This window comes from Sitodiplosis mosellana, unplaced genomic scaffold (assembly GCF_009176505.1).
Source record: "Sitodiplosis mosellana isolate CC-2019 unplaced genomic scaffold, AAFC_SMos_1.0 Smas_scaffold_6102, whole genome shotgun sequence".
Lineage (NCBI taxonomy): Eukaryota > Metazoa > Arthropoda > Insecta > Diptera > Cecidomyiidae > Sitodiplosis > Sitodiplosis mosellana.
Window position 1 is genome coordinate 1,384,270 of NW_022601343.1, and position 17,957 is coordinate 1,402,226.

Here is a 17,957-nt window from a genome sequence, read left to right on the forward strand (position 1 = left end):
TACAACGAGTGAATGTTACAATAAGACTCCATTTGTTTCTTTATTTCAAATTTATTTCGTCTCATACATTACAAAAGCACTTAGTATCGATTCGTGTTCTACATTTAAAAACTAGGCAAAATATATAGTATTTCTTTCTGAATAAATTTTAAACATCTAAGTAATCATAGTAATCGTATCATCGTTTCATATTCACGGTAGTGAACTAAATTTTAGTTCTCTTTCTCCCTCTCTCTCCGTCTTCCTTTCACATAGTTGTTTCACTGTCTGGCGGTGTATGATAATTCAAATTGTAGGCTGGTGGGCCATTGTTCAGGAAGGCAATCGATCGTATGCTCTCTCTGGATGCAGATTGCCTTGATGGTAATTGCGGAATTGGCATTGGCTGTGATCTGGGTTGCATATCATTTGAAGTCATTGAATTCAGGCCTACGAATACGTTTTCATTGTCCGTGGTGGCGATATTGGTGCTGTGCGCTCGAGCACCATGGAAATTTGAATAGCTTGACCGCACTGATGGTGGCCGATTATTGTACACTTCATCCACCATTTCGGGATTGTTTGTGGCTAAATTTGGTGTTGAATGTTGATATGTGGGATTGTAATGGCCTTGAGGTTCACTCTGACCACCACCGCCACCACCGTGCACTGTGAGATTGGTCGATGATAATGAATTCCAAGACGGTTCGAAGAATGTCGTCGATTGACTCATGTTATAGTAAATTGGATCGGGAACTATATTTGGCGTAAATGTTTGAGATTTTCGAAATGATTTGTTTACATTTGCTGTTAATGTGTCCGTGTTTAAATACTTTAAATTCGATTTGGTCAATTGTGAGTCTGTGTGCGGCTGGAACGTTGCATTCGATTTCGATGGCCGACTCAGTTGATGCATTTGATGATATGATGAGCCTAAGAAAATAGCATACAGTTAGTCTTGTTGATGATGAAGTTTATTTTTTGTCAGCATCGGATAAGTTTTACTCACCTTCAATAGGCGTTGATATATCAGAGTGGCCATGCTGGTAGTCCATTAGTTTTGTCACTGGATTTTGTTGGAAATGTTTCGTTCGTCGCGACGAGCGCATGCTATTCCGGTTGGAGCTATGGCTGCGACGACTGTTTGTACTTTGGCGGCTATTTGTTCCGCGCGTCATCACCGAGCGACGCTTGACACGGCGTGGCGTCATTGGCTTCGGGCTGACTTCAGACGACGCATTTCGATTTGACTCATGCTCATAGTCAAGGATTGTATTGACTGGTGGACTAAACTCAATCGAATATAACGACTGTCGTTTTTTCTTTGACTTCGTATTATTTCTCGTTGCTGGGAGAGAAACAAAAACAACATTTGATATTACAATCAATTGATAAACAGTTCCACATGGAAAACAGACTACAGACAAACCAAAATTCAAACTAAAGCAACAAATACACAATTAATAAATGTTTCTTTATGAAATAATTTACCAGTACATACCAAATCTGATTCAATCAGATACAAGAAAATGCCCATTTTTTAAACCGAAAATTCGAGTTAGTTAACAAAAAAAAACCACAACCATTGATAATATGATTTGATCGATTTCGAATTACATTTCGCCTTTTGCCATTTTTTTTCTTTTCAATCCTTCTCCCCGGAATGTTGAAGCGTTGTTGTTAGTTAGCCAAACACAAAAAAGACATGCAAGCGAATTTCTATCGTCGTTAATAATCACTTGTTCGAAGATTTAAGTAAAAAGTTCTTTTTTCAGTATAATTCACAGTATAAAATATTTATTAATTAGCTAATTATTTAGGCAACAGGATGCAACAAAAACATATATGGAACAAATTATTTCATAATTATAACGAGTCTATTTCGCATCAGAGTTAACAAAATCATTCTCATTTTCATTTTAAATGACTCCGAGGGTTTTTCCCCCCTTAAATAAGTAAGAAACAAAAAAATTCATCAGTGAATAGTGTTGAGTGTTTTTTTTTCTTTGGCGGAGATCTAGTATAAAATAAGATCGGAAAATAGTTCCGTAACAGAAATTGGTCTAATTGTAGACACGAGGCCGTTGTAGAAATTGAGTCAAATATTTCAATTGCGGAAACTGAGAAAAGCTCTTGAACTTTATCAGGTATAACCTTTCAATCAATCGAGCGCGTTCACAGTCTACTACAGATAATGACAAATATAAATTCGATTATTATCATCTATTTGTTCTTTTTTCCCCGTCAGCATGGCCAAAACATTCTATAAACATTGTCTTTTTCAGCTACATAAAGGCGCAACACTTCCAATTTGATGAAAAGAGACGACACGAAAACGCATTGCTTTTTCATAAGAAATAAAAAACTAACGTCAACATTACGACACGTTTATATTACATAGTATGTGTAGAGTGTTCAACAAGTATCAAATAAAATCAACGACCGAAAAATCGACACATCTTGTCGAAATAAGAGTATGTAGAACAAAGTCGTTATCTCCATTCAAACAGAAGACAAAAACAAAAAAACGATTTCAAAAATGATGCAAGATTGATTTGATGGGGTCTATAAAAATGGTCTGTCTACAATTGTGTTGGGCAATGATTGGCATTGCTACAGTAAGACTTTGGCCTCGTGCGACATCGAGCGGCTGATACGCCGTTATGCCGTTGACTAAACAAACGATCATGTGAAAATGTTCGCTTCATGAGGAAGTCATCGATGTGATCGTACTTGGGTGGCGACTCATTGATTCTATTTTGGTCATAGTTCATGAAAACGTTGGTGTTTAAATCATGTCGCCGATATGAATAACGAGGTGCACCACATTTGCGATCATTCATGCCGCTAGCATAAATACCGTACGGTTGATGTGCCACATTTTCGGCAGCGAAGCGTGCAACCGCAAATGGGCAACAATTCTGAATGCCACACTGACAATTCGGGTGGTTATGTACTTTGGGCAATACTATCGATTTTTTCCGCTCATAGTCGTCGAAGAAGAACGAAGAAGAAGGTGGTGATGAGCGAACAAACGTATTACATTCGGTGGCCAGTGTTGAAGTTGTACTGGAATCTCGATACTGTGGCTGTGCCACTTTGGAGCCCGCATTAAGCGGCGATCGAAATTTGACATAATTGAAATTGTAATCGATTGATGAAGAGCGTGTATCGTCCGAATCGGAGTATCGTATTGAACGCGGCATGTAGCTTCCGCCATCGCCGCCATTGCCAACGGCACACGGTTTGCCTGAGTTGCGACAAACAATGCCATTATTACGCTTGTAAACGTGATCTCTATTGTGCGACCGCATCGGGTTTGTCATGATTCTTTTGGTAAAGTTGGGATCATCGCCGCCACCGCCACCGCTGGATTCATCAATGTGTGTACCGTTTAGATACGGATTGAACGACATTGAATAGAAATTGGTCATCGCGTTTTTCTCACCCATTGACTTGCTATTGTCACCAGTCTTGATAGTTGTATTGATACTCGTATTTGGATTTGTGTTTGTTGTCGTGTTAATCAAATTGCGGTTATTAGTTGACGATTGGTTATTATGGTCGTTAATTAATTTGTCTAGGTTACATGTAGCAGCGCTTGTGGAAGTGGTAGTTACATCTAAATATGGGTTCGTTAGTAATTTAGTTGATTTCATTGTTGTATTAGCTGTTGATGTCGGTATGCTTGTATAGCTCACGTACATCGGAAGAACGATTTTATGCTGCACACATTTGGCGTCGCCACCCATAAAATCGACTGCAAAAAAGGCGAATCCCGAAGTAAGATAGAAAAGAGAGAGAGAAAAAAAAAACAAAACAAAAATCACATGGAAGAAAAGAATTCAAATTCAGAGAGACACTGAGGGAGGACGAGATATAGGCATAAGGAGGATGTCGAATGTATGTATGTTTTAGTTTGTGATATATGTCTGTATGTCTATATGATTTGTGTTTTTTTTTCTGTTTATTGTTGATGTGATGCAATTTTCAAATGAAAACCTTTCATCAGCCCATCCATCTTCAATTTGTGTTTTAATTTCCTAACCAATAAGTTCGAGTGTGAACATAAACAATGGCTTTTAATATGCATGCATATATGTATGCGAAAATGATGAGTTTTGTGGCTTTTGTTTGTATATTCTATTCGAATGGTGAAACATTAATGAATGAACGTGATGTTAGCCAGAGATTAGTTAAATGGAATTTATATTATTTATTATTATTGTCTTAAACGTTAGTTTTCGGTTGAGTTGGATGCGGAATACACCCAAATTTCAAAAGCACAAACTCTACGATATAACGATGTCTAGCAATCTTTGTGTTTACACGCAAATTTTGCCTGTTTGTTTACCCAAGTAACATTTATGTAATGCTTTTTACCGTTAAATTAAGTAATGCTTTTGCCCACTTCAGTGGTGCATTTGACCATTAATTCACATACAATCCCGTCCGAATCGGATGAAATTCGGGTATCATCCAACTGTACGCTACACTCGAATCACATCCATTTGTGACGGTAATAATGTGTGTGAAAACTGACTGACTGACTGAGAATTATATATGTACAACAGATTTGATCGTTTTCATCTTTGAATCAATTGAGAAATCAGAACCGTTGTGCAACATTTTCAATTGTAAATGTCACTTGAAATCTTCAAACTATTCATTAGCTATTTCTAATTGATTTGTTTTTACCGTTTTTTTCTACTTCCATTGTGACGTTAAAAATGACTGAAACTACACACAAATGCGGGCCCTATTCGACCGTTTACATACGCTTGGTAATGGATGTATTTGCGTCAACAATTGTTTCTTGGGTACAGCAGCATATTTCTCTTGTGAAGCCGATCAATAAAATTTAATAAAATTGCCGATCAATTAAAACATTAATTATTCATCATGTTGAAAACTGCATTCCATCGTTAATTTGAATGTATTTGAAATTGATTCGATTTGATGAAGAGCGAATGTATGTGTGAACTGTATATTATGTGTATACTTGATTGGCCGTTCCAACTTCGGAGTACAGCCCAAGAAGTTCACATTAGAAAAAAGAACGGTGGAAAAAATCAAAATTCTTTGGTTTGAAGAAAAAAAAGTAGTTCCTAAATTTTATGACCGATAAATACTATGAATGCTATGATAAGGGAACAATTTAGTCCGTTGAGGATAGAAAATAACATGTATCAGTGTGAGAATGAGTGTGTATTTGTTTTTATGTGTAGCTATGTATGTTAATGAAAAAATTCATCTACTGGTTTTAGATTCAATGGAATGACATTCTACCTATGAAAAAAAAATTACGCGTCAGTTGGTATTCGTTGGCATAAATTTTTTGTTTTCGGTTCCGTATCAATTTTTTTTCATTTGCAAACTTATGCCTTCAAACACAAACTGTTGATATGAAAATAGATTTGGTTAAAACACATGCGGGATAATGAAACCCTCGAGACTACTAATGGAAAACTATATTACTACGAATTGAATGGAAAATATAGTGCGCATGGTTCTACTCACATCGATCGTCATCATCGAAAAAAACTTGAGCTAAACACATTGCTCCGATAAGTCCGAGAATCTGCAAATTTATTCAAAATTTACTGTTGTTGATTTAACTGAATGTAATTTACATAAACGATGATGCTAAATCATCGTATCCAATTTCTATCCCGCTAAGTATGCACGGAAATAGGAAATATTACCGCAAAAAATAATTGAACACTCGAATGTATGACTTCAATAGTTTGATATTCGAGCAAACATCCTTCGACATACTCTGGCCTGACCAAACGATATGGATCCTCCGATGTGATATTTGTTGGAAACGTTGGCACACATCCGTAGCCGTTCACTTCAAACCATGATATTGATCCAGTGCCTAAATTTAGTATATCGCTATCCTGAAATCGTACAACCAACAAAAAAAAGAAGTAATTATAGACTTTTGCTCACAGCGTACATACCATTTGGCAGCCACTCCGTACTACTTACTCGATTGAGAACGCCAACATTCAAATAGAAACAGATAAGAAAAATGTTCCACCCAACCCAAAGTAGAGTCCATATTGTGTACTGTATTGAGTGATGAATAGAGAAAAGAAAATTGTGAAAAGATTTGTTGATGACGTCGAGACTACTGCATGCTATAGAACAAAAGTGGTTTATTAAGAGTGTTTGCTAAGCTTGCGTTGCGAAATTCCATCAACTAATCAACAAATCGACGTCGTAGACGAACGCACTTGGTTGAGGTTGCAGCAATTGGTTGGCTCTTCTCTAATTTCGTGATTCAAGTTCTCGCCTTTCACATAATACAAGTGGCAAATTATCTACGACGCATTGCGATCACAATGTATAACAAATACAAAGAACATTAGTCATAAAATTACCGTTTAGCACTTTACACCAAATTTGTGAACTAGTAATAATGCATAGCGCACCAAAAACCAATTCCATTTCGAAGCAATAAAGAGAGCGACGAAAGAAAGTCGACGATGATAAGATAAGGGGGCAACGAAAATAAAATGATTGACGAACTGGCGAACCAACCAGAGTTAGGTGTTTAATTTCCGAGTATCATTTTTCATTTAAACAGCACGCATACATATACGTCTTTGTCTTGCTGACGACGACGACGACGACAACGACCGAGTGTCGAATGCCTAAACGAAATTGCCGGCTCCCACATTGGAATCTATGCTCCAATTGTGGTTCGAAAATTCTGTACTAGCGTTAATAAGATTTTGACGCCGGATTATTATCACAGTAAATTTAATTTACTGTTAGATAATGTAAATAATGCACATGATAGAGCTAATATTAAACTAGCATGTGACTCGACATTCTCTGTATTTTCAAATACTAGAGAAAAACCGACGATTTGAAAAGTTTTTTCGATCATGTTTATTTTATGTCGATGTTGGTGAATTTCGCATGATAAATACACCGATTGATTGATTTATGAAGTTGGATGACATAATTCATTCGGAACTCGGAATGCAAATAAAAGAAATACCACAGGAAACGTGAAATGAAAAAAAAAACAGTCTACAACCATCCAATGAAAGTGGGTGATAAACTAGATTTTTTTGTTTCTTGAGTGTGCAACTGATTCCGTCTATTCACTTTTGCATTTTGTTGAGTCATAACTACTACTTTGCAGCGCAATCCCATGTCGTCCATACCATCAGCAAACAATCATATGCCGGAAAAAAAGTGGAACAATATGAATTCAATTTGGCAGTTGAATACCATTTTACACTTTGCTAATCTGGACGTTTCGATTGCAATATCGTTAGAGAGAGAAAAAAATGAAGTATAATACAAAGTTTTTTTCTTTAAACAAACCAAATGCGCGATTGCTGACCTTTCGATCGATTTGCACAATACATAGCACATGGATTTTTTTTCTGCCAACAACTATTACCACTGCATAACGTCAAAGTAAGGTATGAAAAAAGGTTTTGCGCTTCGTCGAGCATATAAACGAAAGAAAAAACGAGCGTTGAATATGAGAACAAATACCGTCATCTACTTACCGTTATGAGATATTTTGCGCTAAATTGATAACCGCCGAAAAATCCGAAAATCACGAAAATTATTTGGAAAAAGTTAGCGAGTATCGGTGCCCACATGTACCCAAGAAAGTCGAATATTTGCCGCTCGATTATCGCAAGCTAATGAAAGAAAGAGGAAAAATAAAGATGAAGAAAAGGAAAACCATTAAATTCGTTGATAAAGTTGGCAAAGCCAATTATTATTATTAATTGACTTGTTTATTGTTGTTTGTTTGTTTTTTTTTAATATTTTTGTTGTTGTTGTTGTTGTTGCATGTATGTATTCGAATTGTGTGAGTGAGTGTGATCTTGTGCAGCGAGTCTTTTGCATAGATTTTTTACATGCACAAGTTTATTGAACTACGATCAAAATACAGTCAATGCACGACTATTGTTTTTACGTATCAATAGTTTTTTCTCTCTCTGTTGTTCATTGTGAACGAGTTCTGGTGTGCAGCACATATCGTACTATGTTTCGTGGAATGAAACGACGAAGAACATCCGTGTGAATTGAATAATATTGAAAAGCGTCAAGGATATTGCATCCTCATGAATCCAATTTGATTTAATTGAATTCGACTTGGGTTTCGTGATGCGAACATTTTTGGGCTATTATTCGGTAAATTCTGTATTAAAACGAAAACTATCAGTGAATTTATCGCCATATGCATTCGAGCTCCGAATTTAAACTCATCGCTTTCATTGTGCACTCACACCCACACACACACACACACACATAGTAATTTCAACCGTGTATATTGTAATCGACCAAGAAAAACCGATAGCGTTTTTCTTCCCTGTTCACTTGCTTATTTCGTTGTACTCCTGCATTCTTCGCTGTGAAAGTGAATGTGAGTTTTTGTACTAAATACTGGCATTTCGCATGACTTCTCTTTCATTTTAATTGTAAGCATTTTGTAGCGTTTCTCCTAGCCATTGCATGAATTATTAGAGTTCAATTCGATTTACCATGGCATTGATATCGTGTCTAGGAGTAGCAGTGCAGATGAAAAACACTATCAGCATGCGAATTGTATTTTTTTTTCGTGTATTAGATTTTGATTTATTCAATCTAAAACACATGCCAATGCAAACAAAATCGGTGTTATGGAAGCGAATGTAATTTCAACATAAAGTGTTTTCTTGTTTTTTTTATTTTCATTTTTAAAATGAACATGCGCGTGTTGACGTTAGTGTTAAATCTTACGTAAATCGTATCAACTTGCTTGCTTCTCACCAATGGTAAAATAGCAACCATGTCACAATTTCCTGAATCTTTCAATGTTTATTTTTGTTCATACGTTCAGTGTCTCCTGGGAGCACCAAAAGATCACTGCGCAAAACGAATTGGGACCGATTTTGTGATATGGGAACAAGTCAACAGACGCTTGCATCAAAGTCAATAAATCATGCAAAGTGAATATGTGAATTTTGTTGACTATTTGTATTTTAGGTGATTTGCTTTCGTTTTCTTCTAAACTTCAACACAAGCTCATCAAATTCAGAATCGTCGAGCAAAACAACCAGACTTTTGTTGAGTCGAACTATATATGTTTTTGTGTGTGTGGAAATTTAAACTAATTCGAATTTTGAAAACGACTGTTGTGTCACAATTTAGATATATATATTAATTTTTTGTGTCAATTTCACAATTTTATCTGGTGAAAATTATTCGTCACGTTCTGGCGCATGTTCTGATGTTGACGGAAAAATCGTTTTAGAGAAGGGAATGCATGTGTGGCAAAAGGAGTTAGTCTTGAGGATAACGAATGGATCTCATATCGTATAAGTGTATAAAATGCAGGCCAGAACATATGCTATGTCGATCTCTCAACCGAAAATGTGATCGTATTTGTTTTCTTTGAACGAAATGAAATTTGATGCTTCTTTCCATCGGACGAATTATTATTGATAAATTGGCTCGCGACACAAACTCCAACATCGTTACTGTAAACAAACAACATCACTCAACAATGAAATTATGCAACGTCATGAGTGAAGCGGAATTCCATTTGAGTGGCTTAATGTGCTGTCGACTTATAAATAAAACTTCAGTCAACAAGAAATACTTTGTTACATTTGATCAATCAGTTGTTGTTTTAGACAAAATTTGAAGCCACACACTTGTATGGATTTTGTCGAAAATGAAACGCATACTTAGTTAACGCAAATGCAGCAGTACAAATTTAAATGTTAACTTGAAGATTAGATAAGCATATCGCTGTTTAAAAACGAGTACCTCAGTAGATTTGATAGCTTTCTTCGACCCATTCACATTTTCGATATAAATTCATTTGGTGGCTATTTCATTTCGTTTTCATTCCTCCAAGTATTTGAATCGTTTGGAAAGGTACTGGTTGATTAAGAAGAGTGAACAGAACAGAAAAAAACATCGATTCATTCAATATCTGAACAATTTTATTCGAACTACTTTTTTTCTTTTCTTTCCGTTCCTGAACAACAACTCGATTACTGTTTGGGAATTCTTTCGTCCATGCGAATGAATATCATTGTTTTTAAGCCATGATTTTGATTCCTCTATTGCTTTACCTCTTTTCGTTCAATGGGCAGTGCATTCACAAAGCCTTTAAATATTAAAAGCATTTGCTTTTCGATTGAAAGTACGGAATCAAAAATGAAAGAAGGGAAAAACTCAAAGAAAATTCCTTTTGATCGTCTTTTGTTGAGCAAACGTAATAAAATGCAAAGCCAACGATATTTATTGTAATATCGAGCGCGAAGTCCTCAGGTTAGAGTGAGACCGAAGAGATTGCCATACCATCAAAGTGTTTGTATTTGTTCATACATGTGTGTATGTGTGTATGTGTGTGTGAACAGGTCTCAATATACTTTGAATGATATATTGTGAACGCGGTGAATGTAAATTGGTCATGGAAACGACAGGTGTACGTGTAGCTCTTCATTTGAATGTGTATCGAAACGAGGGTTGGACGAGTGAATTGAAGGCTTCATTGATGAAATGGCAATTTGTTGTTGTTGTTTTCCCTTGTTTCTTCGATACCGCCATGCTCTTCACCTCTTTCGCCGTTCGCAATTCATTGCTGGCTTTAATTTTATGTTTATATGCTCATGATTGCTTCAATGAGACGTATACTGTCCACACGCACGCTAGATAACGTCGCATTTCAAGGTTATCACATAACATTCAGCGAGCAAAATATATTAATCGATAACGGCAAATTAAGTTTCAATGCATGAATGAATGCAAACACACAGCTTGCACCTTCCTTTCACTCAACAATATGCATTCAAAATGAAACTTCCCAAATAAAGTCCATCGTCTGGCGCAAAAAAAGAGACATGGAATGCTCAAGAAACAGAAAGAATGTCCTAGCGTATGTGATTTTTTTTTGGAATTAATCATTATTTTCAGCATAAATTTGAGTCGAGTGAGAAAACCAAACAAAAATCTTAGCTTATGAAATCGAAACGAATAAAGAATGTGTCTAGATTTCAATTCAACGATCAGTAGAAAAAAACATTTCGAAAAAAAAGAAATAAAATTAAACAAACAATCGAAATAATGTGAATGTTTTACAATTTTTTTTTTTATAAAAAAAAATAATTCTCATCTCCGCTTTGGTCGCTGCATTATGTACAATTTCAAGTGCAAAGCGAAGTACGTGAGAACTTTTTCCAACTCATCGCTGTCGCATTTCATTTGAATTCCTCACACAAACACATGTAGTGCGCGCTTTGTAATGCCTTTTTTTTATTCGTTATGCTTTCGCGTTATGCGCTCATCAAAATGACAATAGGAGAGAGAGAAGAAGAAGAAAAAAAAATAGGAACGATGTGGAAAAGTAACAGTGACGCAGAGCGAAGGAAGATCACAAACAAATACACATGCCAAATGAAACCACCGCTTCATTGTAATATGGGAAAAATAGTTTTTTTAAATGCTTCTATAAAAAAAAAATGTTTTAAATTGTTGCTGCTACTGCTTGCTGCTACGGCTTTTAGTGTGTACTGACAACGATGAGTCGGGTGTTCGCAACGAATTCGATTTGTTTGCGACGTGTTTGCATTATCGTGTTGATGATAACATCAGAGTTGAAAAACAATAGCCATAGAGCCATAGAAATGTTATTATGTATGTATGGATGTATGTGGATTGTATATGTACACTGTAGATCGTGAGTCGTTTGTGCGTTTCAAACGCAGCATTTGAGTAGTTATAAATTATCCGCATGACGAGATAGTCGTTGATCTTTTGCTTACTCAACCATCACCACTTATGAAAATGAAAATGAACTTCAAGGCGGACGCATTCGACATTCGCATTGACACCACGAGAAATGTAACAAATGAATTCACCGAAAAAAAACCAGGGAGACTCACTCATGTTGTCGGTCAGTAAATGACAGAGTGAAAAAAAACGAAAACTAAAAAGAAGAAAGCAGACGCTCCAAGTCTTAGCGCCATTGTCCGTCTTTCAGCATGACCGAATAAAATTATTCACACATTTCATGCAGCTTTCCAACGATTCGATTATACTATGTCTCGTGTTTTGGTTTTGTTTCAAATGTAAATTGCTGAGTGTGTTCATGAGAAAAGTGCGGAAGTAGAGACAAAGATAGGGAGTACCAAGTTTTTCCAAACTCACTTGCTACTTTCTCTGCCAGGCTGGCTGAGTGTATCGAATGAATTTTCGTCCACAGCCGATATTGAATATATAACATTTCTCAATATAATAATATTTCAACCTTAAAGCATAAAAACGTCTGCCACACAGGTTAAGTGGGAGAGCACATATCGACTTTGAGTCTCTGCACAAAATGGGTATTCATTGCCTGACTTGCAGTGTGTGTGTGTGTGTGTGTATGTGTGTGTGTGCTTTGAAGGAGCAGGTGTGCGACGAATACAATGCACAAAACTTGCGAAAACCGCTTTAAATATATGTGTATATAAATTTATATCTACAGTAGTTGATGCAAAAACTTACCAATTGCAGCATGCATATTGACAACAAGTAGTGTCGTGTTGTACAAGATCCCATCGTGTCATTTTCCGAGTACGATACCACTTAGGAAGAAGCACCTAGCTTTTGTTTTCAATCCTATTGTATGATATCACCAATACAAAATCACTCGTGTTCATCGATCAGCATGACATACACATTTATGCTATCTTTGGAATTGATTAACTCTTCTTTTTCTTCTTCTTTTTTTGCAGCAGAAGGACTCTTTACTGATTCGCGCGATGCAATTATTATGATGCAATTATTATGATGCAACCAATTTCACTTTCACACAATTTTTTCGTATCGTTTCTCATATAAATACTGTCGCGCACTATTTGATTTTCAAATAAATTCCAGAGTAGAGAATATCGGCTATGCCTACAGACGGTTCACACAATAGCACAGCAGAATAGAATTTCTTTTTCCTGCCGATGGTTGTTCGTTGCTTGTTTTGTGTCATGAAACATTCCTTTTTGTCTGACTCCGTGTGTTTGTTTGTATGAGTTTTTACTATGCTTTGTTAGTCTTTGCAATCAACAATAATCATCCACAGTGAATCGGTCTTTTACTTTATGTCTATGCCTTTGTTTCCCTTAACCTTTGGATTCTTTATGCGTCCGTTTAGCTCAAATAAAATTATTTCGAGTTTTTAACGTTTTTTCGTCGATTTTCTCTCTTTCTTTCTATTTTCTGTGTATGTGTGTGTTCGTTCGATCGATCTATTCCAGCACAATTACTTTTGTCTCTATTTTGATTTTCATTCGTAGATTTTCTTCTCCTTTCTTTCGGATGAACGGTTCCAAAGAGCAGTAGTATGTAATCAAGAAATCGATTTAGTCGACGACGCTTTGGTAAACTAAAAATAAATTTTAATCCTAAAAATCGTTCCAATCACAATTCTCGGTGTGTGAGAATGAACACTTGATATCGACGACTCTTGTGTAATTAATCACACGATGCCAACAATAATATATCCTTCCATTAAAGAAAATCTCACTTGTTTAATCGCGCGAATCACTTTGCGGCAATTTTTTTTGGTATAATTTTGTTTTATCCGGATTATAATTTCTGTACATTTATCTGAGGTGAGGCAATGGCATCACTGTTCGTTTGTTTCTTCTTCTGTTTTCGTTAGCACATTTAGAATTGCATCTGTAGATTTATGTACTTGTACATTGCCAATGCAATTATTTTCGAAATCAAACAATGCACAATAAAAAAAACACACACACACACACATAAGTTCGTCGAGTTTCTAATAATTGTTCGACAGTCAACAAGAAAACAAAATAGAAACAAAAATACAAGAAAATTTATCAAGTGCAGCAGAAGCAGCAACTGTACAGTCGATAATAATGTTCGAAATCAACACGTTCAAAACATTCCGATTCACATGATGAGTAATCTCAATAAATTTTCGTTACGTTTTGTTTTGTTTTTATTTTTCTTTGGTTGTTGTCAATGGAATCCGGCTCCGTTGATGATTTGCACATTTTCTCTCGTTTTCTCATTATTCGCTTGAATCAAAATGTCGATGTCTCTCTTTTTGTACACGTTCCGAGCCGAAATCTGAAACGGGAATAATAAAAACGAAAAGGTAAGGTTTTAATGTGAACAGCGATGAACGAATCAGGCGGCAGGCAAAATCGGTAACGGGAACTATTCACTGCTTTCTCTGGAGCCACTTTTATTTTTCGGGTAAATTAATTAGCGAATTCATGATTATTTCTCTCTCATTATTTGTTAAACGTTGGGTTTTTGCAGCGAAAAAAATTCAACAACCAGAGAAATAAAAAAAAAAGATACCACGGAGCGGTACTGTGGTGTATCATGTATCTGATGGTGAAATACACAACCGATAAAAATTGACTCAAAGCGACTTTCCGACCATTCATTCAACGATGAATTTTCAAAGCAAAACAATACATTTTTATGAATAGAAATGCAAAGCAAATTAGCACCAACAACAACAACGACGACGACGACGACCACCACAATTGGAGTATCGCAATTTCAAAGCCGGTGAAAACTCATTTGAAAAAAGAGTACCGCCAAGAGCTGTTGATATGGTATATTGCATTGTGTTTTATGAAGTTTAGCTTATATGAAACACACCAAATGCGTATCGGACGAGCGAACGAGTGAATCAAAATACGGTTGCATGTATTCGCCAATTTTAGGCATTTTTTCCGCCAGTTTCAGTATGCCAATGATTGAATGAATGGGAAGGTGGATATTCGTGCAATGAAGAAAAATCAAATGCAGATATAGACAGTTCGACCGGATGGTTTGGCTACCGCCGTTGCTATTTTCCGTCACTTGAATTTTCACGTTGCCTGGGCTTGTTTCGTGTTGTATGTGTAATTTGTCGGAGTTTTATTTGCCGCGGTGATACGTTTACGTCTTGATTTTATGCCACCTTATGTGTGAGTGTGTGCGCGCCCAAAGAGTGAAAGAGAGAAGAAACTCGAAAGAGTGCAAAACACTTTAAATGGATCTCTATATATTAGCAAACAGGGAAATGAATGAGCCAGCGTTATTGGTCACATTAAAGGTTGTTATTGTTTGGCTTGGCATTACCAGATTTCTGCGCACACAATCACAACAACGGCATATTTTATATATATGTTAACATAGCAAAATAACGACGTTCTTATAATTTCGTTTGTTTCGTTTGCCATTTTCTTCGTCTCATATTCTTGGATTAGCAGCAAACAAGTACGCAGAAATGTTAGCCCATTTGCATGGCATGTTATTTTAATATGTTCCACATGGAATCATCCGACAAAAGTCCCGGCCTTTGATTCCAACAAAGCCTGCAAGTGTGTGAAACAAACGAGAATTCGGAAACAACGAGAAATCTCTTCCTGTCATTAATTTCATTAGCGCATTCTTTGTTTTAATCTTACATCAATTCTATCATCCTTTTGATATTTTCTATGCTATGCTCACCAATTTGCTAAGCATTCATTTGACTCGGTTTTTGAAACAACAACAACAACAACGAGAAAAAAATTCTCTTTAACCTACTCTTCACTCGCGTCGATTATTCGATGGTAGTCACTTACTTGTGTGACTAATAATTCATTAAGAAAATTTGTACACACAGAAAAAATTACGACCAATCAACAATATGGTCAGCCAGATACGGTATTGAATCTTTTTATTCATTGCGAAAACAAAAATCTTACACCCGATAAACATGTTGGATTTTGATCCACATGACAACATATCAAGCGAGTTCAACTAGTGCGAATTAATATATATAGAGTTGAACTCAGGTTCTTGGTGTTGACGCAAACAACAATTGCAACACTGACCGACTCGTTCGATTGAGCAAAGTGTCTCAAGTTGAAAATTGCGCGGTTCATTCCACAAAATGCGTGAGCGTTGGCGCGGCTAGCCAACTAACCAAAAGTTGCAATTTGCTGTTGTGCTCATTTTCCTCCGTTTATTTCAATTGACAACTTCACAATGAATTCTTTTTTTTTATTTTGATGAAAAAATTCATATCGACAACAGAAAAAAAACAAGAACAGAAAACTAGCAAAACAATGCTAAAGTGTCCACATATTTTCCTATCCAAGATATAGATTATAATGACAAATACATGATCGGTCCCACTTGCGAATGTATGATCGTTTCAATATGACGATTTGTTTACGAACAAACCGCGCGCCATGAAACAACCGCACTGTCTAATAAATTAACATGTTGTATGATCGACTCGGCTCGGCTCGGTAATTTTTATTGGTTTTTCATGGATTCTGTAAGTGTTGTTGTTCAATTTCAATCGAGATGACTTTTTTCTATCTTTGATTTATTGCAACTCCGAATAGAATTCGGCGCTTGAATCTATTAAAAGAAAATTGTGTAAGGTTATTGTGGCATAAAACACCGACTACTACGCTCAAATAGCTCGGATGAAATCAAGTAACAAAAATAAAATCACTGCAAATGAATTCACACAAATTACTTGTTTGTAAATTTCTCTGTTTTCATTTGATTCGGAGCTATGTAAATGTTTTAAAAGCCACGAAAAACCAAATTACAAGAAAGAAAAAACGTTAAAAACACATACGCAACAACACACACTCAATCACATCTTTTCTTCTTCTTTATATTAAGCGATAAAGCTGAGAAAAATATCGAAGAAGACGCACACAAAGAAATGATCGTTATTTCTACTTTTACGTGCAGCGTCCTTAAGAACGACTTGTTGTGAGTAAGTCACACACATTCTGCACTGACCCCTCAACAATGTGTAGTTGCTGTTGTTGATGTACACTTTGATCACTTCTTCTTCGTTCGGCAGAGGAGACAACAACACACAGCAGAGAAGGGAAAAAAACTATACAAAATCCAGAAGAGAGTATTTAACTTACAATGTTTGCTAGTTCACTTACTGCTCAGACATACACTTTTTTACAATCCTGTCTCAACAAAGAATTCACATCAACTGAGCTCGGAAACGTGAAAGAAATCTGGCGAATGTGTGTGGTTTGCCATGTACGGTCGAAACAAATGCGTTCAGTCGCTCGGTTGTTTAAAAACGTTTCGTAATTTTCGTGTAGCAAGCCGTAACGTGTTGATTCGACCACAAATAGTACTATACACAATGAGGCAAACGTTATATACGCTGTTGTATGTACAGATAGTCGAACGAATTGTACGTGCTACGGCTGTGTTCAGACAAGTAAAAAGCACGCAATCGAAGCAAAACGTTGGAAAAATGAAACGAATAACGAGAAAGAAAAAAGTCAAACTGCTGAGAATACACCATACACAACAAGCATGCGGCTACCACTCAAACAAAAGACATCCATGTAAAGTGATTTGCCCTCGACGAACAGTGAACGCATGTGGTCGCGCGCAACGTCTATACCATACACATGTGAACATGTGTATGTTCGACAACGATAGCTTATACACTTTTGAGCCGCACACAGTTTATGTAGTAACACGTACGATATTCGCATACATACAAACGCTAGCGGTTAAAACAAAAACAAACTCGCAACGGCTTCTTTAACTTTCAGGTATTTGTGAGTGGAGAATGTACCATCAAACACAATCATTCCCAAATGAGAAACCTTTTAAACGCTGATTAATCATTCTTTTTTCCTTGAATCATCCATTCATGATGAATAAATCAGAAGCAATTTCTTTGTCAGCGTTGCTTTGAATTGCGAGTACCGAATATTGTTCCAGAAATATGGAAATGCCGTAGACAAATTTACGATGGATTAACGGTTGAAACCATTGTTATTTTAATGCTGGCTTTTGTGAAGTAGTTCACCAATACCACTACATTTGCCCATTTGCTTTTTGTCCGAGTCAATAATAGTCATACTTACCTAATGGTCTTGATAGATGCGTTTCGTAAATGTGTGATCTGAGAATTCGATGCGATGATTCGGTGCCGGATCCGATTTTAT

General features: G+C 36.3%; 1 protein-coding gene across 6 annotated transcripts; it reads right to left on the reverse strand.

Moving 5' to 3' along the window:
* Nucleotides 1–31: 31 nt before the first annotated feature.
* LOC129573611 (sodium/potassium-transporting ATPase subunit beta-1-interacting protein) lies at nt 32–17,334 on the reverse strand. Of its 6 annotated transcripts, none has more exons than XM_055454375.1 (8): nt 16,905–17,334; nt 12,502–14,088; nt 7,518–7,655; nt 5,974–6,054; nt 5,685–5,882; nt 5,500–5,560; nt 989–1,327; nt 32–912 (listed from the first exon to the last, which is right to left on the reverse strand). In XM_055454375.1, exons 2-8 carry the CDS (start codon nt 12,553–12,555, stop codon nt 248–250), a joined length of 1,536 nt encoding a protein of 511 aa, XP_055310350.1. In that variant the 5' UTR covers nt 12,556–14,088; nt 16,905–17,334; the 3' UTR covers nt 32–247. The 6 variants fall into 6 exon arrangements, with proteins under 6 accessions (XP_055310350.1, XP_055310351.1, XP_055310352.1 ...); XM_055454376.1 differs by having other exon boundaries at nt 16,926–17,327; XM_055454377.1 differs by lacking the exon at nt 32–912 and adding an exon at nt 3,685–3,739 and having other exon boundaries at nt 1,175–1,327.
* Nucleotides 17,335–17,957: the final 623 nt, after the last annotated feature.